Genomic DNA, 27,660 nt, shown 5'->3' with positions numbered 1-27,660 from the left:
TTCTTGGGAAGGTGTCAGGGTTTAAGGAACAAATACTGGCCCAAGAGTTAAAACATCTGGATTTGAGTTCCAGCTTTGCCTTTTACTATGTCTTCATTTCCATATCAAGTCAACTTCCCAACCTCCTGATGAGTTCAACACCTAACTTACCTCACAGAGTTGTAAGGATTGCGAAGGGCATAAGTTACATGACAGTGCTTTGTAAGCTGTGGAAATATTACGTAAGGATCTAGCAGCAGTAAAACTAGTAGTACAGATTACTAGTGTTTTGTTCACAGATGAGCAGTTGAAGCTCAGAGACTCAGGAACTTGCCCAGAGCACTCAAGAAATTGGGGAAGCCAAGAATGGAACCCAGATAGTCTGGTTTGTTTGATTCTGTGCTCTATACTACACTAAACTGATTTCTGAAAGAAGATAAATGTTTGATTAACTAAATGATAAACCTTGTATGACACTGAACAATCTTTTTCTTCTTTTCTGTCTTTCCTTTTATCTAGGTTGCCCACATTCCCAAACCAGATGCTTTGTACTTTGATGACTGCATGCAGCTTTTGGCAGAGACATTCCCGTTTGTAGATGACAATGAGGTACAACATTTGGCTAACAGTGAAACTCCCCAGCTATATCTAATATATCCTATAAGTGTGTCTCTATTAAAAAAATATGTTAGGAGGAAATTTTGTCAAAAAAACCTTAGCCTGTAGATAACTTTACAATTAAAAAAAAAAAAGACCCTTACACAATACAAAACCAAAACCACTTATCCCTGCATACTCAGAAGCATGGATCTGCATAACCATGGAAACAAATAACTCATTGGTTATAGGTACTTAGAAATAAATTGGGCGGGGGGGGGCCTGGGTGGCTCAGTTGTTAAGCATGTCTGCCTTCAGCTCGGGTCATGATCCCAGGTCCTGAGATCGAGCCCTGCATCGAGCTCCCTGCTCGGCGGGAAGCCTGCTTCTCCTTCTCCCACTCCCCCTGCTTGTGTTCCCTCTCTCGCTGTGTCTCTCTCTGTCAAATAAATAAGTAAAATTTAAAAAAAAATTTTTTTGGTGAGTGAGAAGCAAGCTGGGTAATAAAAAGACTTGCTCAATTAACAATTTTAAATTTATTGTGTTTGAAGCACTATAATAGGTATTTTTACCAAGAGATACAAATTAAATCCTAAAGATTGTTACTTATTTTGAAATTCACCTTCAAATGCAAGGGATAGAACAATTAAGCTAGTAAATGAGTCAATTTAGAGTCAGTTGGGCAGGGGGAAAAAGATTTGTTTCATTATATAGAACTAGGGGTTATAAGTGGTTATAACTAGAGAAATACAGAACTGTTAGCCAGTTCCAGTTTAAGGTGGTGTGATGGTGCCTGGGAATGTACTTCCCCACTGTTGCTGGCAGACTCATGTAGAGAAATGCTGTCGATTTTAGGTTTCTTCAGCTGCGTTTCAGTCACTTGTTCCTGATATTCCCAGCCAAATCGAGAATCCAGTCTTCATTGCTCCTAATCAGGCTCAGTCACCTCAAACTCTCGTCGTTCAGTCAGTCATTGCTGATCTAGACAATATGCAGCAGGACATCGAGCAAGTTTGGGAGGAGCTGTTATCCATTCCAGAATTGCAGGTAACTAAGATCTAATATCAATAAATGCCAAAGATACTTTTATATTCAGTGCCTTTAAATTAATTACTCCAGTTATTTACATGCCACCTACTTAATGGAAGGATTGGAGGGTGCTTTTAAATTAGTCATGAGAGGGGCACCTGGGTGGCTCAGTCGTTAAGCGTCTGCCTTCAGCTGGGGTCATGATCCCAGGGTCTTGGGATGGAGTCCTGCATCGGGCTCCCTGCTCTGTGGGGAAGCCTGCTTCTCCCTCTCCCACTCCCCCTGCTTGTGTTCCCTCTCTCGCTGTGTCTCTGTCAAATGAATAAATAAAATCTTAAAAAGAAAAAAATTAGTCATGAGAGGGCTGCCAGGTGGCTCAGTCATAAGAGCATGCGACTCTTTCGGGGTTTTGAGTTTGAGCCCCACGTTGGCTGTAGAGATTACTTAAATAAATAAACTTCAGTCACGAGAGCTGCCTGTGCTCACTTTTATTAGTTAAATGGACTGGATGTCTTGAGGAAAGATCTGGTCTTTGTAGACCAGAAGTCTGATCTAGGAACTGTGAAAATAATACATATGCTTAGACCTAAATATCTGTTAGAAATGGGAATTATCTGAATTACAGAAGAGCCTGGAAAGAATTGGGGTGGGGAAAGAGTTTACCATCAGATACAGACTATCAGCTATTAAAAATATTTGCCATCAGGGGCACCTGGCTGGCTCATTCAGTGGAGCACGTGAATCTTTACCATGGGGTTGTGAGTTCAAGCCCCATATTGGGTGTAGAGATTACTTCAAAATCTTTAAAAATAAATATTTGCCATGAGATATATATATAATCAGCTATGAAAATATTTAACCTTGATTTACATTTAGTCAAAATTTCTTTTCCACACAGTGTCTTAATATTCAAAATGACAAGTTGGTTGAGACTAGCACGGTTCCAAGTCCAGAAACCAAAATGACAGAAATTGACAACAGTTACCATTTCTTCCCATCAATGCCCTCGTTGGAAAAAGAAGTAGGTAACTGCAGTCCACATTTTCTCAGTGCTTTCGAGGATTCCTTCAGCAGCATTCTCTCCACAGAAGATTCCAGCCAGCTGACCGTGAACTCATTAAATTCAGATGCCACAATTAACACAGATTTTGGTGATGAATTTTATTCTGCTTTCATAGCAGAACCCAGTAGTAGCAACAGCATGCCCTCCTCTGCTACTTTAAGCCAGTCACTCTCTGAACTTCTTAATGGGCCCATTGATGTTTCTGAGCTATCACTTTGTAAAGCCTTCAACCAAAATCATCCTGAAAGCACAGAATTCAATGATTCTGACTCTGGCATTTCACTCAACACAAGTCCTGGCATGGCATCACCAGAACACTCGGTGGAATCTTCTGTCTATGGAGACACACCACTTGGCTTCAGTGATTCTGAAATGGAAGAGATAGATAGTGCTCCTGGAAGTGTCAAACAGAATGGTCCTAAAACACCGCCAGTACAGTCTGCTGGAGATACAGTCCAACCCCTGTCACCATCTCCAGGGCACAGCGCTCCAGCGCGGGATGCCCAGTGCGAAAACACACCAAAGAAAGAATTGCCTGTAAGCCCTGGTCATCGAAAAACCCCATTCACAAAAGACAAACATTCAAGCCGCTTGGAGGCTCATCTCACAAGAGATGAGCTAAGGGCAAAAGCTCTCCATATCCCATTCCCTGTTGAAAAAATCATTAACCTCCCTGTTGATGACTTCAATGAAATGATGTCCAAGGAGCAGTTCAGTGAGGCTCAACTGGCATTAATTCGAGATATACGCAGGAGGGGTAAGAATAAAGTGGCTGCTCAGAATTGCAGAAAAAGAAAACTGGAAAATATAGTGGAACTGGAACAAGATTTGGATCATTTAAAAGATGAAAAAGAAAAATTGCTTAGAGAAAAAGGGGAGAATGACAAAAGCCTCCATCTACTGAAAAAACAACTCAGCACCTTGTATCTCGAAGTCTTCAGCATGCTCCGTGATGAAGATGGAAAACCTTACTCTCCTAGTGAATACTCCCTGCAGCAAACAAGAGATGGCAATGTATTCCTTGTGCCCAAAAGTAAGAAGCCAGATACTAAGAAAAACTAGATTTGGGAAGATCTGACCTTTTTCTGAGCTAGTGGGTTGTTTGTTTTGGGGATTGTTTTTTGTTTTTTTGTACTGTTATACTAAAAGCTCCTACTGTGATGTGAAATGCAAAAATATACTTTATAAGTAATTCTATGCAAAATTATAGTCAAAACTAGTATAGAAGATAATATAAACTTTAAAAAGCATTAAAATAAGTCATCAGTATGCTGAATCAGTAGTTTCACTTTAACTGCAAACTTAATTTCTTAGAACACCATTTGGGCTAGTTTCTGTATAAGTGTAAATACTACAAAAACTTATTTATACTGTTCTTATCTCATTTGTTACGTTCATTTATATGGTATCTGGCTAAGAGCAAATTGTTGCAAAACTAACCACTATGTACTTTTTTATAAATACTGTATGAACAAAAAAGGCATTTTTTTATATTAAATTGTTTAGCTCTGGCAAAAACCAATTTAGTTAAAAAGCTGGTACTAATAAAGGAGTATTATGATTGTTATTTCTTTGGAATTCATTTGAGTTTATTCACACTATCTTCCATAACAGTAACACACTTAACATATTTAAGTATTTTGCATTTTCAGAATGTTTGCATCCACTGAAAATATGAAAAGCATTTTGTACTAAACTTCTGGTCCCAGAGATACCAAGTATATCAAGAAGATATTCTCTCTCTTCAATAGCAAGTATATCTCAACCAAGGAAAATACTGTATGTTGACATGAAAACATTGATTCAGTTTACTCACATCAGTACATGTATGCCTACCATGTGCTAGATATTTTTTAAAGTACAAAGGACACAGTGGAAATCCCTGTCCTCCTGGAATTGAAGACACCAAACCTTACACATGCCAGGATTGGCAAGGCCAGTAGAAAGGAAGCATTGCAATTTAAAATAGGGTTCCCGGGGCACCTGGGTGGCTCAGTCGATAAGCGTCAGACGCTATTTTGGCTCAGGTCATGATCTCAGGGTCATGAGATAAAGCCCCATGTCAGGCTCTGCACTGGGCGTGGAGCCTACTTAAGATTCTCTCTCCCTCTGCCCCCATGCTATAATAAATAAGGTTGCAAATAGGAAAAGCCTTATTGAGATGGCAACATCTGAAGATGTGGGAGACCCATTCTATTACCTAAAAAGAGTATTGCAGACAAGACACAGAAGTCCAAAGGCTCTGAAGTCTATTTGAGACAGAACAAGAACTACATGGCTGAAAACGGAGGGGGGGAAACTGAGGGCAGGTAGAGTGGAACATGGCACAGAACCCTGTTACACATTCCTGACGGCTTTGGCTTTTACCTAGCAAAATGGGGAGCTATAGGTGTTAAGTAGTAACATCTGATTTTTAAATTTCCTTAGCCTTGTGTGTTGAAAATAGTCTAGAGGGTTAAGATGGGAGTGCAGTCAGACGAATGGGGAAGCTCTGAAATACATGGGAGGGATAGTGTTGTCTTGGTTTAGGGTGGTGATAGGAATAAGGCACTGGATTCTACAGGCTTCAAAGGTAAAACTAAAATAATTTTCTGACAGAATGGATGTTGGGTGAAGGTGGAGTCAAGGACTTAAACATCCATTAAGAATTGAGTTGCCCGGGCGCCTGGGTGGCTCAGATGGTTGGGCGTCTGCCTTCGGCTCAGGTCATGATCCCGGGGTCCTGGGATCGAGTCCCGCATCGGGCTCCCTGCTCCTTGGGAGCCTGCTTCTCCCTCTGCCTCTCTCTCTCTGTCTCTCATGAATAAATAAATAAAATCTTTAAAAAAAAAAAAAAAAAAAAAAAAAAAAAAAGAATTGAGTTGCCCTGAGATGAAGACTGGTGAGAAGGGAAGTCTAGGTGGGAAAGTCCGTTCACTTTAGGACACACTGAGAGATTAAACATAAAAAATTAAGGCCCCACAAAACTCTGAAAATCTGCAGGCTGTCCAATAGACCGCTCACAGCATTGATTCACTATTTCTTCATCTAATCAGTTTGTCTTTTAAAGTAGGGAAATGGAGATTTATCTTGAGAATTACATTTAGATTAATTTACATGTGGATTATTCACGGAGTCGTATTAATCCATTAAGAGCAATACAGTGCAAAGGTCCACAGGCCCTAAAACCAGATTGGCTGGGCTTGCTATTTTCCTAGAATGACCTCCAGTAACTCAAAGCACTCAGGCTCATTTCCTTCTCTGTAAGGCAAGAAGTTTTGAGTTACTACACAAAAAGTACTGTGCCTAGCTCATTAAGCACTCTATAAATGGGTGTTTTCTCATTGTCCTTATTAGCCTTGTTATTAGGATCACTTTTAGTTGCTAGTGAAAGACACTAAAGTCAGATAAAGAGAATTTGACTTGAATGACAAAGCTCAGGGTTGAAAATGAATTCAAGAACTAATGGGAGTAGGGGCGCCTGCCTTCGGCTCAGGTCATGATCCTGGGGTCCTGGGATCGAGCCCCGCATTGGGCTCCCTGCTCCACGGGAAGCCTGCTTCTCCCTCTCCCACTCCCCCTGCTTGTGTTCCCTCTCGCTGTCTCTGTCAAATAAAGTCTTTAAAAAAAAAAAAACTTTAATGGGTGTATGTTAATAGGCATTGAGATTCTGCCTCAGGCCTATTTCATGCAGTTCATGTATCTTCTCCTGTAAGTGGTTGATGGTGAGATCCCTAGAGACATTTTTCCAACCTCAAGGAAAAAAATCTCGGATCTTGACTGAAGTGCCCCACCCTTAGACAAAATTATAGGGGGGGGGGGTGTTGGGGGTGTGGCATGAATTTGAAACCAGCAGCACCACCTGGAATTGGCTGGCACTGGCAAGGGGTGAAAAACAATGCCGGCGGATTGGAACAGACTTCTAGCCGGCTAGCACGTGAGTTATTTAAGTAACCATAGTTCTTTACAGTACCTGAAAAAATTACTTTGGAGTACTAACCATACTGCACTATGCAGAATTAGAAACCAAATTTTCAAATATAGCAAATCCTAACCTCATGACAAAAAAACGAAGCCAAGTTTTCATCTCTTGATCTGGACTTCAGTTAGAGCTTTTTACTGTCCTCAGGTTAAATTTGGCTATCCAATTGTTAAACATCAAACTCAAGTTTCTAGTTTTAAAATGTGTACCTATGCCTTTTACACTAATGTATACCAAGCATTCTTAGAAATCTTAACGATACTGCATTTGTTAATGTAAAGAAACATTTTCTTGCTGAGATTTCTCAAGCCCAGGATTTTTAGGGAATGGGTGGCTGCTCAACTTACACTACTTCTCTTACCATACTTGTTTAAGCCTCAGAACACAGACAAAATACTTCTCATTCCTAGTTTAAAGATACTTATCAGGGGGCGCCTGGGTGGCTCAGTTGTTAAGTATCTGCCTTCGGCTCAGGTCATGATCCCAGGGTCCTGGGATCGAGTGCCGCATCGGGCTCCCTGCTCAGCGGGAAGCCTGCTTCTCCCTCTCCCACTCCCCCTGCTTGTGTTCCCTCTCTGTGTCTCTGTCAAATAAATAATAAAAATCTTAAAAAAATAAAAAAAGATACCAGGACAGGTTCAGTTTTCAGTTATTTTTTATACTTTTTGAGAGCTGGAGAAAAAACTTAAAAGACCTCACTTTCATTGTATGTGGAGAAGAAAACTCAAGACATTGGCATAAGGGGCCCCTGGGTGCCTCAGTCAAGGTTAAGCATCTGCCTTTGGCTCTGGTCATGATCCCAGGGTGCTGGGATGGAGCCCTGAGTGGGGCTCCCTGCTCAGTGGGGAGTCTGCTTCTCCCTCTCCTCCCCCACTTGTGTTCTCTCGCTATCTCGTGCTCTCTCAAATGAATCTTTTAAAAAAAGACCTTGGCATAATTACCTTGGTCACCCATTAAAATTTTAACTATGCCTGAAGATACTAAGATGGTACCCATAATTATTACCAAAAATATCTTTAGGGACCAGGCAACAGATTTAAGTTTGTCTTCTTTTTTAAGATTTTGACAGACACAGACATAGCAAGAGAGGGAATACAAGCAGGCGGAGCTGGAGAGGGAGAAGCAGGCTTCCCGCGGAGCAAGGAGCCGGATGTGGGGCTCAATCCCAGGACGCTAGGATCATAACCTGAGTCGAAGGCAGACGCTTAATGACTGAGCCACCCAGGCACCCCCAGATTAAGTTCTTTAAGCCCATTATCAGATTTAAACTTCAGACTTAATGAGGGTAGGTGTATCTCCATTTTACAAAAAAGGAATTAGGTAAAAACAGCTACTCTGGATAGAATTTCAGAATTTTGAACTGAGTTACTTAAAACATTTAATGAAACTTAACATTTCCTTCAATATTAGAGACAAATCACAATGGTATTCAGTGCTTAAACTATTAAAAATCCCTACAGATTCCTGTTATTTCAAAATACAATTTATGCATCACAACCTCAAAATCCGAAGTCAGACCCACTAGCCTCATTTAATACTTGAAGCATGTGTTATTAAACCAAACTTAATATATTTTGATTACTGTTTTTTGAGAAAAGGAGGGGGAGAGAATCTTAAGCAGGCTCCAAGCCCAGCACAGAGCCCAACATGGGGCTCTCACAACCGGGGCTTAAATCAGTCGGATGCCCAACCAACTGAGCCACCCAGGTGCCCCTTGATTACTATTTTCAATGTAATGCTTAATTCTACATATTTAATGTATATGAAACCAACATTCTTAGGAGCCTACTGGCACCACCAAACTGCCGAAGTGTAGCATGCATAAAAAAGAAACCCCAAGTAACTTGCCCAAGCTCACAAAACAACTTAAGTTCTGTATTTAAGTATTTTACTGATAAACTTGATACTAAGAAACAAAAACCTAATTGCATTTTCCAATACCTATTAAGGATGTAAGAGTAGGAGACAAATGAGAATAAATCCAAACAGACCACCTATCAGTTCTTTTCATAGGTACGTATTTTAAAGGACAAAAGTTTATTCAACATTTCTGTCAACGCACAGATTAACGATGTATTTTAACTTCAGGCGTAACTAGTTAACATGAGATTCATCTTTGTGATTACAGTAGGCCCTTGTAACCATTATAATGGCTATATACATGGATGTGGTGACACTTAACCATTTCATGTATTTTAAGATTTATTCGACAGAGACACAACAAGAGAGCGAACACAAGCAGGGGGAGTGGGAGAGGGAGAAGCAGGCATCCCACAGAGCAGGGAGCCCGACAGGGTACTCCATCCCAGGACCCTGGGATTATGATCTGAGCCGAAGGCAGACGCTTAACGACTGAGCCACCCAGGTGCCCTTAACCATTTCATGTCTTAAGTTAAGCTGCCAGCACCCTTGTACTTATATTTATCCACACTTACCAATAAATTGAGTATCTTGAGCAAATTCCTATTTCCTAGCTAGCTTTCAGTAGGATGTCCACTTAACCTTTATCACTTAAAAGGCAGTTCGACGACATCACCAATCTTTGAAAAAAATCAAGCAAAAATGGCGTATTTTACTTATTCTTTACCCCTTCTCAATCCTTGGTACTTTCTATACAATCCTAACTTAAATTAACCATAACAAGGTCCAATTTTTGTAAAACACTCATCTCCCAAGACTATGGTCTATGAACACATGGAAGATTCCAATCTTCCGGTGCCTGAACATTTTCATTCTGAAAAAAAGCAAATATACTCTTACCAACTTACTTTGGAACTCAAATATTAAACTAGGATTATAAGGTACTTAAAGCTGCACATGTGAAACCACTGCATATACTGTGCTGTAATCAAGCAAAATGTGTTGCAATCCTAACAGCTAAAATTCCTCACATGGCTTCAACTCCCAAGTATTTAACATGCTAACAGTTCTTAATGCCAAGAATCTGAATACTTGTATATTGTAAAGTCTTCCTAAAAACCACAATTTCTCAAAGCCCTACCTTACAAATTGATCACTTTGAAATTATCACATTTGGGCTAAAATGCAGCACTGCAGTTAGACTAAATTTCATGCTTTTTCCTCCCAGCCCACCCTCACCCCAGACTCAACCAATCCACTCTGGGGGGGAGGGGAATTCATCCACCACCCGAAGCCCTACTACTATCTTTCTTCCCAACTTTCACTGGCCTATCATAATCTTAACTGTATTTTCCCTCAAAAGCTCAGATTCCTCACTTGTCACCCAGCACCTCACCTATTGGTATTCAAGACTTCCATCCTTAACAGGCTTTCCCTTTATTTTTGTACCTAGTTCTAGTGCCATGTATTTGTTTTCCACTGAATAGAATCTATAATCTTTAAAATTAACTATGTAAAGGATCATTCCAATTTTCCCGTTATTTTACTAATGTAATATTCCCCTAGTGTTTAAATCACATGAACACTGTGAAGCAACAAACAACACACACATTTCTAAAAATATTTTAATGAAAAAGTTATCTTTCTGTAAACATTTCATTATACTACAAATGAAACATTTGAATCCATTACAGACCACCTCTTAAGTCTTAAAAATCAGGGTAGAACATCGAAATTTAAAGGTAATCTTGAATATTATATAGGCTAACAATCCTTAATACATCACCCCTGCATTAACTTGCGAATTATTCAACTACTTCAGACATCAATTATTGGAACTCCGAGATACTGTCCTTAACTAAGAAATGTTTCAAGTTGTGACTTCCATAGTGGAACTCTTCAAGACAAGCTTATTTCAGTTGTTCAGATCCTTAATAAATGATTATTACCCAATTTCCTTCAAGATTTCAATGTGTATCAGGTTTTTTTTGAAAAAATATGTAGCGTGGGAAGCGGTAACACGTGAGATGGCTTGACAAGATCAGTTGAAAAGTTTGCCTCAACCATTTCCCCCTCCTTAGAACTTTTTTTTTTTTTACTGGTGCTATGACTGAAGAGCACATTTTTCAGGAACGACAGTGGAACTACATTTAAATAAAATCACTTTATTTCTTAAGAAAGAAGATGGACTGTAAAGAACGCCTTTTAAAAAAGTTTCCTAATTTCACACTAAAACCACTTTTGTAAAGAAAATTAAAAGGCTATTACCTTCAACACTTCATTCTGTATAGAAATTCAGTCCTAATCTGATTAGGTACAGAAACAGAGCCAACCATTTTCTGAGAATAAACTCTGGCAAACTAAATCTATCGAATGAACTTTATCATTTAGACACTGTTTTAAGCCTGTCCAAGTGTTTGCCCAATGTGGTGCTTGAACTCATAAACCCCAGCAAGAGTTGCATGCTCTACCAACGGAGGCAGCCAGGTACCCCTCAAATCTCAATTTTTAATAGGCCCTTTTTGGGGCAGCAATAGCCCTTATGAATGATCACCAATGGATACTAAAAGCAACTGAGTATTATTTTAGTTATTCTTTGGGAAATCTTCTAAAAAGGGAACATTAGCATAATTAGGCCCCTACTACTTCTGGCTAACTGGTTAAAAAGAACCAAAAATGTATCCTATTAGTTCAAATTCTTCCCTGAATTTATATGCAAGAGAATTTATGAGGCCACTTGAATGAAGACCATTTTTTCTGTCTGTAACACCTGACAATTTTGAAGGTTCATCTAAGGTGTTTTCCAAAGAATGAATGGCAGCTTAATGCTTCTGTTACAAGTGTCATACTTACTACCTTACTCCTCTTATCAAAATTCAACTTTACCCTAAAGACACCAAGAATGAATTGTATACATGGAGCCACATCTGACTCAAGATCCTCATGGTTGTTGCAGGGCCTAAAACTGTTTAAAATGTGTTGGATGTGCTTCTCGAAGTGTTCAGCTGAATAATTTTGCCAATGTACCTAATAGTTTGAAAATATGTAATACGTATTTTGTAGGGAAACAAATGGTGTCATCAGCTTTTACTGTGAGCTACAAACCTTACCCAGCCAGAAACCTTCGTATTTAAGATGGTAGGAAAGACATTCCTCATTTAGGCAAGTAGGGTTCTCATTCAACCTGCAAATCAAAAAGATTACTCTTACCTTGCTTTACAAAAAATTACTCTTTAATTAGTGAAAAAATTCAAATTCAAGCCTTACCTAATGCTTATTGCCCTTCCTTGCAGGTCTAAATGCTAGACCTAGTGACTGTGGCAACTATCTCTCATTGATGTTCCAATAGGCGAAGAGCTCCTTCCTGCTAGACTTTCTTCGATATTTCAGTTGTAATAAGCAGATTTAACTAGCTTTTGGAAAGTTGCTCACTATCACCATAGTATCTTATGCCTTCACTTCTCTGTAGTTGAAGCTCTTGCTGCTGCCTTGTCATTCTTTATTTATGCTGACTTGTCCATACTCAAAAGGCTGCTGAAGTCCTGTCTTAGTGAGTCTCCTTTGATCCAGACTGTGCTTAAAATGCACATCTTAGGTCCTTTAAAGCTGGTTAAATCGCTCTCCTCATGGCTTACTTTTCCACACTGTTCACAAGAACTAAGCTAATACAACTTATAAACAGGTCACATACACAGATTTCACCTGCTTATAGGTTGCAAACATCAACTTACTGAAAATATTTTCACTATTAAACTAGTTCCAGAACATAAAAAGTTTGTTAACAGCACAATTAACCTCATATGCCATTAAAGGATACTGTCAAGGTTGTGTCAAACAATTCCACAAACATAGAAACAGGAAATGTTAATCTCCCCCATTCCTTCAACCTTTATTATATGAATAAAAGAACTTGAGACAATTTAGCTCAATTTTAATGTTTCCCAAGCAGTACTTTGACCAGGTACCCAGGTTTAAGTTATGAACATTGACAGTGTCCATTTATATAACCACATTTGAAGTTGTTAAAGACTTAACCATTTTCTAATTATTAGCCTATTTTCTATGCTGCTTATTCACATATGTCCATTAACAAATGGAATGTTGTCTGTTACATTTATTGGTTTGTGAGTGTTTTCTGGAAAACTGCAGTATCTGTGAAGACCGATTTCCATGCTGGCATTGCATGCATCCAGATATTAATAATGCACAGAGGCACAGAATTAGAGCAACAAGAGAGCATATTCAAACACTAGCACGCCCCATTCCCCTTTTTATTGCTTGTTTTGCTTAGTACTTCTGAAAACAAAAATAATCTCGAATTCAACGTTCAACTGCCAAAGAAAGAACAACAGCAGAGCACATAACTTAGGGCTTGAATGAAATTGTAAGCACTAGCTGGCGCAGAACAGTAGACATTGGTGTTTATATATATGACCTTATCTGAAACTCTTCTCAACCAAGTTCTTCCAAACCAAACTGTTAACTCATACCAACATGATTTAGGTTCAAGCATACACATGGAATCACAGTGTGTTCTCTTGGATTTTGAGTGAGCAAGAACTCAGACTATTCAAATTTGAGTTGAGGTCTCTGGGAAGTGAGAAGCTTGTACTAAGCAACTGTACTACACTTCTACTGCAGTAAGGTCATTTGGGATTTTATCTAGACTGTCCTTGGTTTTATCCAATAAAACAGAGAGGGTACAAAACAGGAAAGCATGCCAGCCAGTTAAGGGTTCAACAATGCATGATTTTTATTCTCTTGCTTCTGAAAGCTGGTATCAAAAAAATATATATATTAAACCAAGGAAAATAACTGAAGACTTATGGGCCTCTTGTGCTTTGTAAAGAAAAAAAAAAAAAAGGATAGCCACTAATTTGCTCAAACACAACAGGCTTAGTGGTCCTGTACTTTGAAGTTTTTAAGGAAAAGGGATAACATCCACTACCCCTTTCCAGAATTTAAACAGAGGGCAGTAGACATTTTTTACACCCAAATAAAACTATGGCAGTTCACATGTGACCAAGGTGAATGTAGAATGGAGATGTTCTAAACACGGCTAGGACTCTCAGCAAAACTAACACACTAAAATCATATGATTACATTTTGAAAGAAAATGCACAAAAACCAAATAGGAATTTTGAGATTTTTTCATTTGAAGGTAAATCTTAATGCTATTAAATTCACAAATATGCTAATTTAAATACCCAATTCTATTTATCTAAAACACACATTGCAAACATACAAGTATCTATTCTCTCCACATGTCAGAGCCCATTCATTTCATGGTTTGGAAATGCGGAGAATAGATTCCCCTTAAACTGCAAGTCAGCAGGTGTTTCTTTACAGTTAACTTTAGCAAAATTCATACAAAATAGTAATTAACAATGATCTTCTTTACTTGTTAACTCACAAGGAAACACCTTCAAAACTGCATTTTGTTAAAGTTTCTGTACTAAAATGTAGAAAAACTGAACTACACAAATATTGAAAAGTTAAAAATTCCTTAATTTTTTATTCCTGGTACCACTACCACAATTTACAGGGCAATATACCTGATGTAATGAAAAGAAAAAGAAAAAGACAAAGCTACAACAGATAAAAGACCTCAGGAATGTACATCTAATTGACACTACATTGCATTAATCAATAGCTGCACTTTTTGCAAACTGTGGCTATGACAGTCCTGAACAAGAAGGGTTTCCTGTTTAAGCTGCAGTAACTTTTCTGACTATGGATCATCGTTCCTTCTGTGGCAGATTTTTACAGTTCCTCTAATGCATTTGGGACGACTGTCTCAAAGTAACCTGCAGCTTTCCTGACAACTCCTCGCTCTCTCTCCTGCTAAGAACTGTAGCCTGTTGAATAATACAGGATAAAAAAATTATTACACTCAGTGAACAGTTCCACATATTCTTTATCATCACGATAAAATTTTAAAGATACCTACCCTTTTCTTCTGAATTTTTTTTAGAACCTTCTGCTACCATATCCACCACTTCCACCACCAGATCCATAACCACCTAGAAATACACAAGGTTTTTTTTTTAAGTATGTTTAAGTTTTTAAATTAAGAAACCCATGAAAATTTTTAACCAAAAGGGGGAAGGGGAGGAGTACTTACCACCATAGGGACTGCCCGAGCTTCTTCCACCAAAACTGCCCCCCTTCATGGGTCCATAATTTGATTGCTGTTGTCCACTATAATTTCCAAAATCATTATAGTTCCCACCACCACCATAGTTACCTGAAATTACAAGTTTTATTTGTGGTTAACCTACACAATTATTTTCCTCTTTTAATATATGTGACTATAATCTTTCCACAATCACGACAACACACTCTAGGAACACTTACACTGCAACCCTTCAAAAAACATATATAGCTACTGACTCCGCAAGAGGCCTACTAGCAGACTTCAGGCATTAAGAGAAGGAAAATAATGAAGATGGTCCAGAAGAGCATGTATTTAGATGTGGGCAAAAGATGGCACCTATCAGATGCCAACACCCTAGCACACATTTGCCTTCATATCACTATCAGCTGTGCTTGATTCACTCTAATTCGGACATAGCACAACTTTTAAGTCAATGACAAAGAAGGTATCTAAAGTGGCTGGTCAAAAAAATTTTCTAGGGGTGCCTGTCTGGTTCAGTGGGTAGAGCATGCAACTCTTGATTTTGGGGTTGCAAGTTTGATCCCCACGTTGGGCAGAGCTTAAAATAAATTTAAAAATAAAAAAAAAACCAAACCTAAAAACCGAAAGTTGAAACATTAATGCACCCCAACAAAATTCAGTGCATTTGTTTATAACAAAGCTCTTTATTTGTAGTTATCATGGAATAATGATGCAAACTTATTGTCTGAAATGTACCTAGGACATTAAAATTCCAAGTACTTCTGTCCCCTGAACTCCAGACCACACCCTATTCATTTCAATGTGTCTGCCTTCAATTTGCAGTTCCCATTTGTCCAATTTAAAAGTGCCCAGAATTAGCACTAAATACTAGCAAAATACATTACTGAAAAACGTCCATTTCAATTACATAAAAAGTGAACATGCTTTACCATTTGCTAAATAGCCAGCAAAGCAAGAAAATTCAGTTCAATCATTCATCATTTGAGTATTTTCTAATATTATTATTTGACCAAATGCTACATTTTAACATTTTTGAAGTTAAAACAATTTTGAATATTTAGAACAAGTGAAAGCTTACCACCTCCAAAATTTCCTCCTTCATTGTAACCATCATATCCTCCACCACCACCTCCATATCCGCCTCCTTGGTTTCCATATCCTGGTCCACCACCACCATAGCCTCCTCTACTACTATATCCAGGACCACCACCATAGTTGCCACCTTAAAAAAAAAAAAAAGGGGGGGGGAGTCACAAAAACATAAACGTATAAAGTCAAGTTATTGAACTCTATATTACAACTCGTCAACTTGAAAATAAACCAATGACTTAACATTCTAAAGACTGGCACTACCCTCATTAACAAAGCATCAAAAACCTGGGCTAGAGACACCTGGGTGGCTCAGTCGGTTAAGCGTCTGCCTTCCACTCAGGTAATGATCCCAGGGTCCTGGGACTGAGCCCTACATCAGGCTCCCTGCTCAGTGGGGAACCTGCTTCTCCTTCTCCCTCTGCCATTCCCTCCCAACCTGCCTGCCTTGTGTTCTGTCAAAATAATTAAAGTTAAAAAAACAAAAACAAAAATCCTGACCTAGTGAGGATTAAGATGAATGCTTAAATATCTTTTCATACTAAAAAAAATTGTTGTTTTTAGACATTAAAGTTCACTAAATAAAATAGTAAACAGTCTCCTGAGACAGACAATTCAGCTCAAATGCTAGCACAACGTTTCTGACCAAAAAAGGAACTAGCTAGGGGCCCCTGGGTGGCTCAATCGTTAAGCATCTGCCTTCGGCTCAGGTCATGATCCCAGGGTCCTGGGATCGTGCCCCGCATCAGGCTCCCTGCTCAGCCAGAGTCTGCTTCTCCCTTTCCCACTCCCCTGCTTGTGTTCTCTCTCTCGCTGTGTCTCTGTCAAATAAATAAAATGTTAAAAAAAAAAAAAAAGGGAACTAACTAATGTTACAAATTTATTGGGGGGGTGCGAGAGTCTAGTCTTCCATGGTATTAGTTCAGAATCAATTTGAATGTAGTCAAGCCATGCAAGTTATAACTAAAATTAAAAATATAAACAAATATGTAACTTTCCAAAAAGTATAGAAACAAAATTAAAATGTCAAACATCCGTTAAAAACTTACCATCACCTCCAAATCCATTATATCCACCATCACCTCCTCCATAACTACCTCTGCTGCCACCACCTCCGCCACCATAGCCTCCTGAGAAAAAGACAGGAATTAAAAATATACAACTTACCAATAAATTTCAGGAAAACAATCAAAGATAATCCTCTTACCTCTTCCACCGAAGTTTCCACCACGGCCAAAGTTACCACCACCTCCAAAGTTTCCTCCGCGACCCATGAAGTTGCCAGATCCACCTCCACGACCTTTAACATGGGCAAGGGAGAGCTTTAAAAACTTTACAAATGCCACTCACACCTATTTTATGTATATATATTGTACTACTCACCTCTTTGTGATCCAGCAGACTGCATTTCTTGTTTAGAAAGGGCTTTTTTCACTTCACAATTATGCCCATTAATAGTGTGGTATTTCTGAACTAAAAATTTTTTTTAATCAAACAAACAAACAAATTATTCGAGGTTTGGAAAAGCACATATAAACGATAACCTCTATCACTACATAACAAAGTATCATCAAGAAAGTAGTGACTTTGGGCGTCTGGGTGGCTCAGTTGGTTAAGCAACTGCCTTCAGCTCAGGTCATGATCCTGGAGTCACAGGAATGAGTCCCGCATCGGGCTCCCTGCTCGGCAAGGAGTCTGCTTCTCCCTTTGACCCTCCCCCCTCTCATGCTCGCTCTCTCTCAAATCAATAAATAAAATCTTAAAAAAAAAAAAAAAAAGTAGTGACTTTGAGTGGGAATCAGTGTTCTAAAATGTCATTTATGAAAACTGAACCACATGCTTTATAGGCTATTAAATGCAATACAAAATGAGCAATTTGGCAAATCTAACATAGCACAAAGGGACCTTTTCTTTTCTCATTCAAGTCCCAATAAATTTCTACTTACCAACAATTTTGTCAACTGTATCATGATCATCAAAAGTTACAAAAGCAAATCCTCTCTTTTTTCCACTCTGCCTGTCTTCCATAACTTCTATGGTTTCAATCTTGCCATACTTTTCAAAGTAGTCTCTCAAATTATATTCTTCTGTATCTTCTTTAATACCACCAACAAAAATTTTCTTCACTGTTAGATGGGCACCAGGCTTTACAGAATCCTACAAATAAAAAAAAAGTCAAAAACCAAATTCTCCAACAATCTCACATATTACACAGCATTAATATCATCAAAATACCTCTCTAGAAACAGCTCTCTTTGGTTCCACTACACGCCCATCAACCTTGTGTGGTCGGGCACACATTGCTGCATCCACCTCTTCAACACAAGAGTAAGTCACAAAACCAAAACCCCTGGAACGTTTTGTTTGGGGGTCTCTCATCACCTACAAAACAAAAATTTTTAAGTACTGAAATATATCTGTACAGGTCCTACACCCCTTAACAACCTTTTTTGTTCCATTAGTAACTCACCACACAATCTGTAAGTGTACCCCATTTTTCAAAATGTTCTCTTAAACTATCATCTGTAGTTTCAAAGCTCAAACCACCAATAAACAGTTTTCTCAACTGCTCTGGTTCCTTTGGATCATGGCCCTGAGGAAAGAAATACGTTTTAATTATTTCTTTTAGCAGGTGAATTGCTGAGAGGCACAAGTCTTTAATCTGCTACAAATAATAAACCCAGCATCAAATTCCTGTACCATTAACACTTTGTCCAATTAAAAACTGGAGTAAGATCACATGTCAACTGATTAAATCTATACAGCCTTTCAAATGCCAACATCACTTTAACTAAATGTCCCGAAAATTCCAGAATCAAAAGTCCTTTAACTTTAGACTACAACTAAAAGCATCTGGGGACAAATTATTTTACAAGTTGCTACTAACGAACTGCTCTTCAAGAAACCAAAGTGCTGTAAAAGTAGTGTTCCATCCATGCCATTTTTCACGTCTTCCCTCATCAGTCTACACTTCAAACATTTAATGTTGAACTACAAAACTGTTCAGTATGTAACTTAAAGGTTCTGAGGGCCAAAGTTTAAAAAACTCAACAGTTTCAAGCAAAGCAAGGTTAAAATAGGTATTCCTCAATTAAAGGCTGAACCATCACCCCCCCCCCCAAAATTACAAAAAGAAACCGACCATTACCTTGATAGCTTTCTGTAACCAATTTACGTTTTAGGTTATATACTGTAAAGTTACCTATTTGCACTTGTATCACAGGGCAGAAACTTCAAAAACATCTTATAGGGTCACAAAAAAGGCAAGTTGCACTTCTATTAAATGTAGTATATACTTTTTGACAATGGAGCACAACAGAAACAGATTTTAAAAAAATTAAGATACAGCCTGAATTGTTTCGCAATTCAACTAGCTCCTCAGTAAATTACATGAACTGCCATTTAATGCATGCATTAAGTATAGTTCATCCAAATTCCTTAAATAAAGGGGCTCACATTTACATTCTAATGTCTTCGTGTCTTCCAAAGTAGAGATGTTAAGGCATTTAATATGAAAAGACTGTCACATGCTAGAAAAAAATGTTAAATGATTAATAGCCTAAAGCATCAATTCAGTTGGTATCATCTTTTCAAATCGTGGTTAACTGTATTTAATCGATAGAACACAGATGGAAAAAACAATTATAATCCACATAAAATTATCTCAAACACATGAAAAATTCAACTGTGGTTGCAGTCCTCTCAAACAAAAATCCAAAAAAACTACAACGAGTCGACCCACATGGCGCTAAAATACGTATAAGTACTTTAGCAAGAATACCAGATCAGGGAGTATTTTAAAGCAGCAAACTTTTTAAAAAAAATTTCGTATTATCAACTGGGTACTGCGAAGAAAAAAACAGGAGAATTAAATTCTCGTCGCCTTAAGAGATCTGAAAGGACTAGAAACGCCCCGGCATTAACTTCAGCGAAAGCAGTAGGCCGCAAGATCCGAGGCCATTTGTGGCATTTTCTGCCGGGCCGCCTCCTCCCTCTTCCTTCCAATCCCGCGCTCTTTCCCGGCGGCGGAGCGAGCCGGCGGCCATTGCGGCTCAATGCGCCATTTCGTAACGCGGCAGCCGATCAATGTCAATGTGGCCGCCGCCCGCCTGCTCGCTCGCTCGCCCGGATGTGACTGCTCGTCCCCTCCCCCACCGTCTCCTCCCAACCGCTCCCGCCGGGGCCCGCCATGCCGCCCTCGGCCTCGAATCAGAGGCCGCGCGGCCGGCAGGCCGGGTCCCCTCCCGAGGTCTCCCCAGCCACGCAGCGCCTCCGAGGGGCCACTTGTGCAGCCGAAGGAGAAGGCGAGGAGGGCGAGGGGCCCCAAGAAAGCCTCTGAGGCCCGCTCCCCTCCCCCCCCCCACCGCCCGTCTCAACGCAGAGCGCGGGACGGCCGATCCGGTCCACCCGGCCTCCCCGCTCCCACCGAGCTAGGCCCCCCACGCCGGCCACTACCCATCAACCCCCCGCTCTCCCCCTAATACCTCCTCCCCCCGGCGGCGGCGGCGACGGCCGGAGTCGGGCTGGGGGCGACCGGGCGGCGGTTTTACCTCCATTTTGAGACCGGACTCGCCTCTTCCAACTCGAGTTCAATATGGGACCGAGAGGAAGAGGCGGGGCTAGTAATCACGTGACGCGCTTTCCGCGCGCCGCCGTGCTGGTGGGGGAGGGGCGAGTTGGGAAGGGGGCGTGGCCAACTGGGCGCGAAGAGAGAATGGACGAGCGGGTTGGCCGGCGGGGAGCGGGGGCGGGCCGGGCTGCGGGAGCGCGCGGGCCTAGCCAACTTCCAGTGCGGTGCCGCCCTTTCCGCCGTTCGCGCCTGGGTTGCTGCGGTGACGCCAGCTCGGACTCAGCCAATGGCGAGCGTCCACGTCGGGAGAACGCCTTGTGACCGCTCGTCACCGGAGGAAAAAAAGCCTTTCTCTTTCTTCTCGCGTTTCTTTCCCCTCCCCCACGTAGGCCTCCCGGTGTTCATTTACGAATTCATTTCTTTCCCGTGCCTGAATAAAACCCCACTTTTCTCTCTTGTACTTAAAGGTTGCAAGAAAGCCCTCTGGGCCCCTCGGCGTCTCCTCACACGTTTCCGGATGCCGGAGACCAAGTTCTGTGACTGCGACGCCCACTGTGAGGGCCCGCACAGAACATTTCTGCGACCCCGACTGACATGAATCATGGGCACCTTGGAAAGGCCTCAAAAATGCGCCTGATATAGTGAAATTTCACCCTTAATGAGCTGAGGCAGAACTGGTCGAGGTCAGTTCATTAAGTACTCACCGAACTCAAGAAATCTGTCGCCACTGTTTACTAACTTCTGGTTACTGTGGAAAGAGCTGAAGCAGCTGTTCTCGCGGATTTAATTTAAGAAATGATTTACAAGATTTCTAAAAGGATGGCCAGATAGGCTTCCTATGTGCGAGTGATTTTTACCTTAATGTTTCCAACTCGGTCTCGAAATAAAACGCACGAGATAAAAGAGTTAAAAACCAGAGATCTAATAATCCTTTCTTGATCTAGCCAAGTAATTTTAAATCATTCGACCTTACTGAGCTTTAGTTTTTTTAATGAAACTGGGGGTGTAATTAGGTGATCTCCAACACCTGTGAGAGCTGTACATAATCTACGGATCCATATTTAAACAGAGGTACTGATAAAAGTGACCACAATTTACGAGTCTCCCTGACCTGCTTAGAAATGCCCTGTATTTTAATGTAGCAGTCCTTAAGAGCAGCTCCTTTAGGAATTGATCAAGCCCTCCCTTGGAAAGATTAGAAATCAAAGCAAATATATTATAAATTGCTTGAAAAACAGTTTGTGTTAACAAATGGGGAATGGGGGCGCCTGGGTGGCTCAGTTGGTTGAGCGACTGCCTTCGGCTCAGGTCATGATCCTGGAGTCCCGGGATCGAGTCCCGCATCGGGCTCCCTGATGAGCAGGGAGTCTGCTTCTCCCTCTGACCCTCCCCCCTCTCATGTGCTCTCTCTCTCTCATTCTCTCTCTCAAATAAATAAATAAACAAATGGGGAATGGTCGGTTTGGAGTTTGGAAAAGGGAACACAGAGTAATAAGAATTTGTTGATATTTATCTACCACTGCCAAGCAGAACAGGTGTTTTATTTGGGAGACGTGAACAAGAAGTACTCTATTCTGCGGCAGAAACCAGTCACCAGGCCTTAATATAACTTGGATGAAATAACTCTCCAAACCAGCCTCCTCCTGTTACTATGATCGTATATCACAAGCAAACCATTACCTATTCTTATCAGGTACGCCTGATAGCCAACAATAGTAGTTAAGACGTTCAGAAAATGTATACCCTTAGTGTTTTGTTTATACATCAAGGCTTTGTGAGTTTGATTATTGTGATTACTGTGGAATAGTCATGCATAACTTCATCAATTCTGAGTACTTAGAAGAACACAAAGTTAAAGACCTTAGCAAGATGGTATCCACATCAAGGTACCTAAGAGGTGCTTCAAGGGTGATCAAGAAGACTGATCACTTGGCTTCACTATAGGGGATGTTTCCTAACCAAGTTATTTCTAATCAATAATAATCATAATTTGCTATTATTCTTTCTTTTTGAATTGTATTAAATTTATTTATTTATTTATTTATTTTTTTTATTAGAGAAAGAGCAGAAGGAGAAGCAGACTCTCCGCTGAGCAGGGATCCCGCTATGAGGTTCAATCCCAGGACCCTGGGATCATGACCTGAGCCGAAGGCAGACGCTTAACCGACTGAGCCACCCAGGCGTCCCTGAATTGTATTAAATTCTTATATTCATATGAGAAACGATGGGAGATGCGATACCAAGTACTTCATCCAGGAGCATGGTATGTCAGTCCATTTATTCTCATCTTTTGTCCTTCAGTAAATGTAGATTCCTCTCTTTGGATTTGTCAAGGTTTGTTGTTCATCCAGACTCTGTGATTTTTAGACATTAGCTATTTTTTATGCTTTTGTCTAAGCTTGCCCTCCAGCCCTGCAGCCACATGGTATCTCAAAGAAATATCCATGCTGGAGTTCTTGACCCTGTTGGATACAGACTTGAACCTTGGCCGCTATCTACCCCTGTAGCCCTGGCTCTCTTTGAAATGTGAGAGATAGGGGCGCCTGGGTGGCTCAGTCGTTAAGCATCTGCCTTTGGCTCAGGTCATGATCCAGGGTCCTGGTCTCGAGCCCCACATCGGGCTCCCTGCTTGGCCGGGAGCCTGCTTCTCCCTCTCCCACTCCCCCTGCTTGTTTCTGTCTCTCTCTCTGTCAAATAAATAAATAAAATCTTAAAAAAGAAAAAAAAATGTGAGAGATAGAGAAAGAGAGTATATGGGGTGGGAGGCAGGGGACAAGGGTCCTAGGGTGAGATGAGGTGGCAGACACACTTTATAAATAATATCAGGGCCTCTCAACTTCTTTCATATCACAGCACATACAGAAAATGATAATTTTTGCACAGCACACTAGGTTACATAAACAAGATTTGGAAGCATCGAAACTATGGTAAAAAAAATTCATAGCATTGTCTTTATGTAATGATAAAATAAATTACAATGTGTTAGAGAAGATATTAAAAATTGCATTTGAATAAATCAAATTTTTCCACATTTTTTAATGATCAACTTGGAACTTGTTTCTATGAATATATTTTGATACTAGGTTTTATAGTTGAAGTGACTTTATGCAGTTTCTGATCTAAATTTTTTTTTAAAGATTTTATTTATCTATTTGAGAGAGAGAGTGAGAGAGAGAATACAAGTGGGGGGGACGTGGTCGGGGGAGAGGCAGAAGGAGAAGCAGGCACCCTGCTGAGCAGGGAGCCCGATGTGGGGCTTGACCCCGGGACCCTGGGATCACCACCGAGCCAAAGGCAGAACCTCAACCAACTGAGCCACCCAGGCGCCCTGATCTAAATTTCTTAATGATAAACTTTTCATATTCCGAATAGTAATTATCAGTGAGGGACTCTGATCACATAAGTGGGTGATAAAATATTTAAAACCATTGTATACAACCATTCAGAATTTAGTTATACTTATATGTAAAGAGTAACTACTCTTCCTTTTCTTTTACTGACAGATGTAATATTGCAATTTCATAAGATAATGCAAATGGGTTTGGAACCCAATAGTATATTTTTATATCTGGATTTCCACATTGAAACTCTAGCTTTCAGAACATGCGTGCATTGTCAACAGCTAGCCTGGGCATCAAAAAAAGAGTGCATTGCTACAAAGGGTAGAAATAGCCACTACATGTTAAGAAAAATATTAAGGGCATTGCCTGGAGTTGAGCCCACCGGAAACCCCACTCTGCCCAGACTCCTCTTTCACCCTCTAACAGACTGCCCTTGAGACTGTGTGCTCTGTCCCTTGGATATCTGGATCACAAGCTTGAGCATTGGCTCCAACATCTCTCTGGTCCATTATGGACAGTGAAGTGCTTTGCATATGGATGCCCATGTGATAGGCATCTCCTTGGCCATGCATACTCAGCAGGACTGTAACTGCTGGTTATTGTCCACAGTGCTTGCTGCTGCTTTGGCATACATCCCAGACTGCTCTGCACAGGCTGCTCTAAGGAGACCTGAACAAGGTGGCTCGGGGCCAGAGGTACTGACCCAGGGAGCTCTGGCTCTCCCTGACCCCTCTCAACTGCCCCATTGCAGGAGAGGTCAGTTCCTTAATCCACATTCAGGACACCGGCAAGCCAAAGTTCAGTAGTTGTGAAGCACTACCTAGATTGTGTGCCTCATTTTATGAATGAGAAAGTTGTTCTGCAGATCAAGGAGTTAATTTTTTCTAAGATGAATAGCAAATTATGGCAGAGTCAGAACAAAAAGAGAATGGAAATAGATTGAAAATATTTTGGAAGAGGAAGGTAATTCTTTTTTTTTTTTTTTTTAAGATTTTATTTGTTTATTTGAGAGAGAGAGAATGAGAGAGAGCACATGAGAGGGAGGAGGGTCAGAGGGAGAAGCAGACTCCCTGCCGAGCAGGGAGCCCGATGCGGGACTCGATCCCATGACTCCAGGATCATGACCTGAGCCGAAGGCAGTCACTTAACCAACTGAGCCACCCAGGCGCCCGAGGAAGGTAATTCTTAGAAAGGAGGAATTGTAATATACTATAAGCTTTGTTACCCACCACTATATTCAGAATATAATAATAGCTTTATTTTCCTAAAATCTTGGTTTTTTTTTTTAATCGATTTTATTTATTTATTTGACAGACACAGCGAGAGAGGGAACACAAGCAGGGGGAGTGGGAGAGGGAGAAGCAGCCCCCCGCCACCACCACCAAGCAGGGATCCCGATGCGGGGCTCGATCCCAGGACCCAGGGATCATGACCTGAGCCAAAGACAGACGATTAACTGACTGAGCCACCCAGGTGCCCCTAAAATCTTGGTTTGTTTTTTTTTTAAATCTTAGTTTTTAAATAAGGAATGTATAAAGTAAAACAAAACAAAATTCCACTTATGTTTTCTTCTATACCTAATGAATACATTAAAAATACATGAATGTATATGGGATGCCCAGGTGGCTCAGTCAGTTAAATGCCTGCCTTCAGCTCAGGACACAGTTTCAGGGTCCTAGGATAGAGCCCCACTTGGGGCTCCCTGCTCAGCAGGAGTCTGCTTCTCCTTCTTCTTCTACCCTCCCCTTGCTCCTGTGTGTGCGCGCACTCTCTCTCAAATAAATAAATATATGAATATATATATGTAACCGTAACTGTTTCATTTATACAAAAATATTTCAAACTATCCAGATTGATCTGAAGTTTTCATTTTACCCCCACTTAATAAGCCAGTCATTTATTGAACTCTAACTATGTGCCAGGCACAGCTAAGTACTGGAAATTCATTATAGTCACATTTTTTTAAAAGATTTTATTTATTTATTAGAGTGGGTGTGCACATGCTTGCACAGGCAGGGGAGGGGCAGAGGGAGTGAGAGAAGCAGACTCCCTGCTGAGCAGGGATCTCACGCTGTCAGAGGCAGGGGCCTCATACCAGGACCCTGAGATCAGGATCTGAGCTGAAGGCAGAGGCTTAACCAGCTGAGCCACCCAGGCGCCCCTATAGTCACATTTTTGAACATGCACCATATACCGGGCACTGTTCTAAGCACCTTCTATTCCTGATCTCATTTAATTTGCTTAACAACCTTAGGAGTAGGTCCTATTATTGCCATTTTTTAGGTGAGTAAACTAGGACTTAGGAAGTTGAATAAATTGATCAGGGTCAAATAGGCCCTACAGCTGAGGAGTTGAGGTGGAATGTTATGTCATAGCTGTTTGTACATTTTAATATTCTTGAAAGTAACAACTTTTTCTTAAAAGATTTTCTGTCATGGGCGCCTGGGTGGCTCAGTTGGTTAAGTGACTGCCTTCGGCTCAGGTCATGATCCTGGAGTCCCTGGATCGAGTCCCGCATCGGGCTCCCTGCTCGGCGGGGAGTCTGCTTCTCCCTCTGACCCTCCCCCCTCTCATGTGCTCTCTCTCAAATAAATAAATAAAATCTTTAAAAAAAAAAAAAAAAAGGGCGCCTGGGTGGCTCAGTTGGTTAAGCGACTGCCTTCGGCTCAGGTCATGATCCTGGAGTCCCTGGATCGAGTCCCGCATCGGGCTCCCTCCTCGGCAGGGAGTCTGCTTCGTCCTCTGACCCTGTCCCCTCTCATGTGTTCTCTCTCTCTCATTCTCTCTCTCTCAAATAAATAAAATCTTTAAAAAAAAAAAAAAAGATTTTCTGTCATGTATCTGTCACGTTCACTACTTCTTTCATCATGTCACCAAAAACTACAAGAGTGGGTAACTCATAGTAGGCAATTCATTTGTTGTTGAATAAAAAAGTGAATGAGGGGTGCCCAGGTGGCTCAGTTTGGCATCTGCTTTTGGCTCAGGCCATGATCTCAGGGTCCTGGGATCGAGCCCCACATCGGGCTCCCTGCCCTGTGGGGAGCCTGCTTCTAACCTCTCCCTCTGCCTGCAGCTCCCCCTGCTTGTGCTCGCTCTCTTTCTCTGTCAAATAAATTAAAAAAAAAATCTTTAAAAATAAATAAGTGAATGGGGCGCCTGGGTGGCTCAGTTGGTTAAGTGACTGCCTTCGGCTCAGGTCATGATCCTGGAGTCACGGGATCGAGTCCCGCATCGGGCTCCCTGCTCAGCGGGGAGCCTGCTTCTCCCTCTGACCCTCCCCCCTCTCACGTGCTCTCTCATTCTCTCTCTCTCTCAAATAAATAAATAAAATCTTTAAAAATAAATAAATAAATAAATAAATAAGTGAATGAACAATGAATGAAATATTTTGGGTCCCTTTCAGGAGTACCTATTGCATAATTTGTGGGCCTAGTGCAAAATGAAAATGCAGGGCCCCTTGTTCAAAAATTAGTAAGAATTTCAAGACTGTGACATCAGAGCATCAAGCTAAACCAGGACTCTCCAGAGCCTAGCACCCTGTGTGGAATGTCCTGTCATACACCCATGAGGCTGACCCTGGTGCCTAGCCGTAGTGCTTCGTCTAGAGTAGGCTCTTAATCTCTTAAGCAATTTGTTCACTTTTCATTTTGTGATGTATTTACACTTCCTCATCAGCCACTCATTTCTTAAGTGTTCATAATCTAGTTTGTGCCTCAGGCTTTGGAAATTCTTTCTTCAAAGTCATAAATGATTATCTAATCATCAAATTAATTTTTCTATTCTCAGTGTTAATCCTTTTGACTTAGTTCAGGCTGCTTTAACAAAATACCACAGATTGGGTAAATTTAAAAACATTTATTTTTTTTACAGTTTTAGACTGGGAAGTCTATCAAGGGTGCCAGTATAGTTGGGTTCTCGTGAGAGCCCTCTTACTCACTGCAGATGGCTGCCTTCTTGCTGTGTCCTTACATGGAAGAGAGAGAGAAAGACAGAAAGCTAGTTCTTGTGTTTCTTCTTTATAAGGACACTAAT

The 27,660-nt window shown here is 40.7% G+C and overlaps 2 protein-coding genes and 1 long non-coding RNA gene across 19 annotated transcripts in view; 2 read left to right on the top strand and 1 right to left on the bottom strand.

The window, feature by feature from the left end:
• The window catches only part of NFE2L2 (NFE2 like bZIP transcription factor 2), a 35,618-nt gene extending 31,383 nt beyond the window's left edge, over positions 1-4,235 (top strand). For all 5 annotated transcript variants that reach the window (XM_045868460.3, XM_054506127.2, XM_045868462.3 and 2 more), the window contains exons 3-5: positions 499-588; positions 1,432-1,623; positions 2,504-4,235. In XM_045868460.3, coding sequence (XP_045724416.1) covers positions 499-588; positions 1,432-1,623; positions 2,504-3,730 — 1,509 coding nt within the window. In that variant the 3' untranslated portion in view covers positions 3,731-4,235. The remainder of the gene's footprint in view (positions 1-498; positions 589-1,431; positions 1,624-2,503) is intronic.
• HNRNPA3 (heterogeneous nuclear ribonucleoprotein A3) lies at positions 1,094-20,360 on the bottom strand. 12 transcript variants are annotated; one of them, XR_010410222.1, is made up of 12 exons: positions 20,202-20,360; positions 18,188-18,310; positions 17,953-18,099; positions 17,664-17,874; positions 17,101-17,190; positions 16,925-17,017; positions 16,767-16,847; positions 15,707-15,850; positions 14,614-14,736; positions 14,440-14,512; positions 11,595-11,673; positions 1,094-1,634 (listed from the first exon to the last, which is right to left on the bottom strand). XR_010410222.1 is itself a non-coding variant. In XM_064586742.1 (11 exons), the coding sequence occupies exons 1-10, from the start codon at positions 20,271-20,273 to the stop codon at positions 14,460-14,462; spliced, it is 1,137 nt and encodes a 378-aa protein (XP_064442812.1). In that variant the 5' UTR covers positions 20,274-20,360; the 3' UTR covers positions 1,094-1,634; positions 14,440-14,459. The 12 variants fall into 12 exon arrangements, 7 of the variants coding, with proteins under 7 accessions (XP_064442812.1, XP_064442811.1, XP_064442809.1 ...); XR_010410221.1 differs by having other exon boundaries at positions 11,600-11,673; XR_010410220.1 differs by lacking the exon at positions 1,094-1,634 and adding an exon at positions 1,758-3,035.
• A 120-nt stretch (positions 20,361-20,480) lies between these two features.
• The window catches only part of LOC123841360 (uncharacterized), a 58,503-nt gene continuing 51,323 nt past the window's right edge, over positions 20,481-27,660 (top strand). For both annotated transcript variants that reach the window (XR_010410223.1, XR_010410224.1), the window contains exons 1-2: positions 20,481-20,970; positions 22,345-22,550. This is a non-coding gene — a long non-coding RNA (uncharacterized LOC123841360). The remainder of the gene's footprint in view (positions 20,971-22,344; positions 22,551-27,660) is intronic.

This window comes from Mirounga angustirostris, unplaced genomic scaffold, assembly GCF_029215605.1.
Source record: "Mirounga angustirostris isolate CCGP_5_RB_7025 unplaced genomic scaffold, mMirAng1.0.hap1 SCAF_3, whole genome shotgun sequence".
Taxonomy (NCBI): domain Eukaryota; kingdom Metazoa; phylum Chordata; class Mammalia; order Carnivora; family Phocidae; genus Mirounga; species Mirounga angustirostris.
Note: the sequence above shows the minus strand (reverse complement) of the source record. Positions and strands in the feature narration are given on the sequence as shown.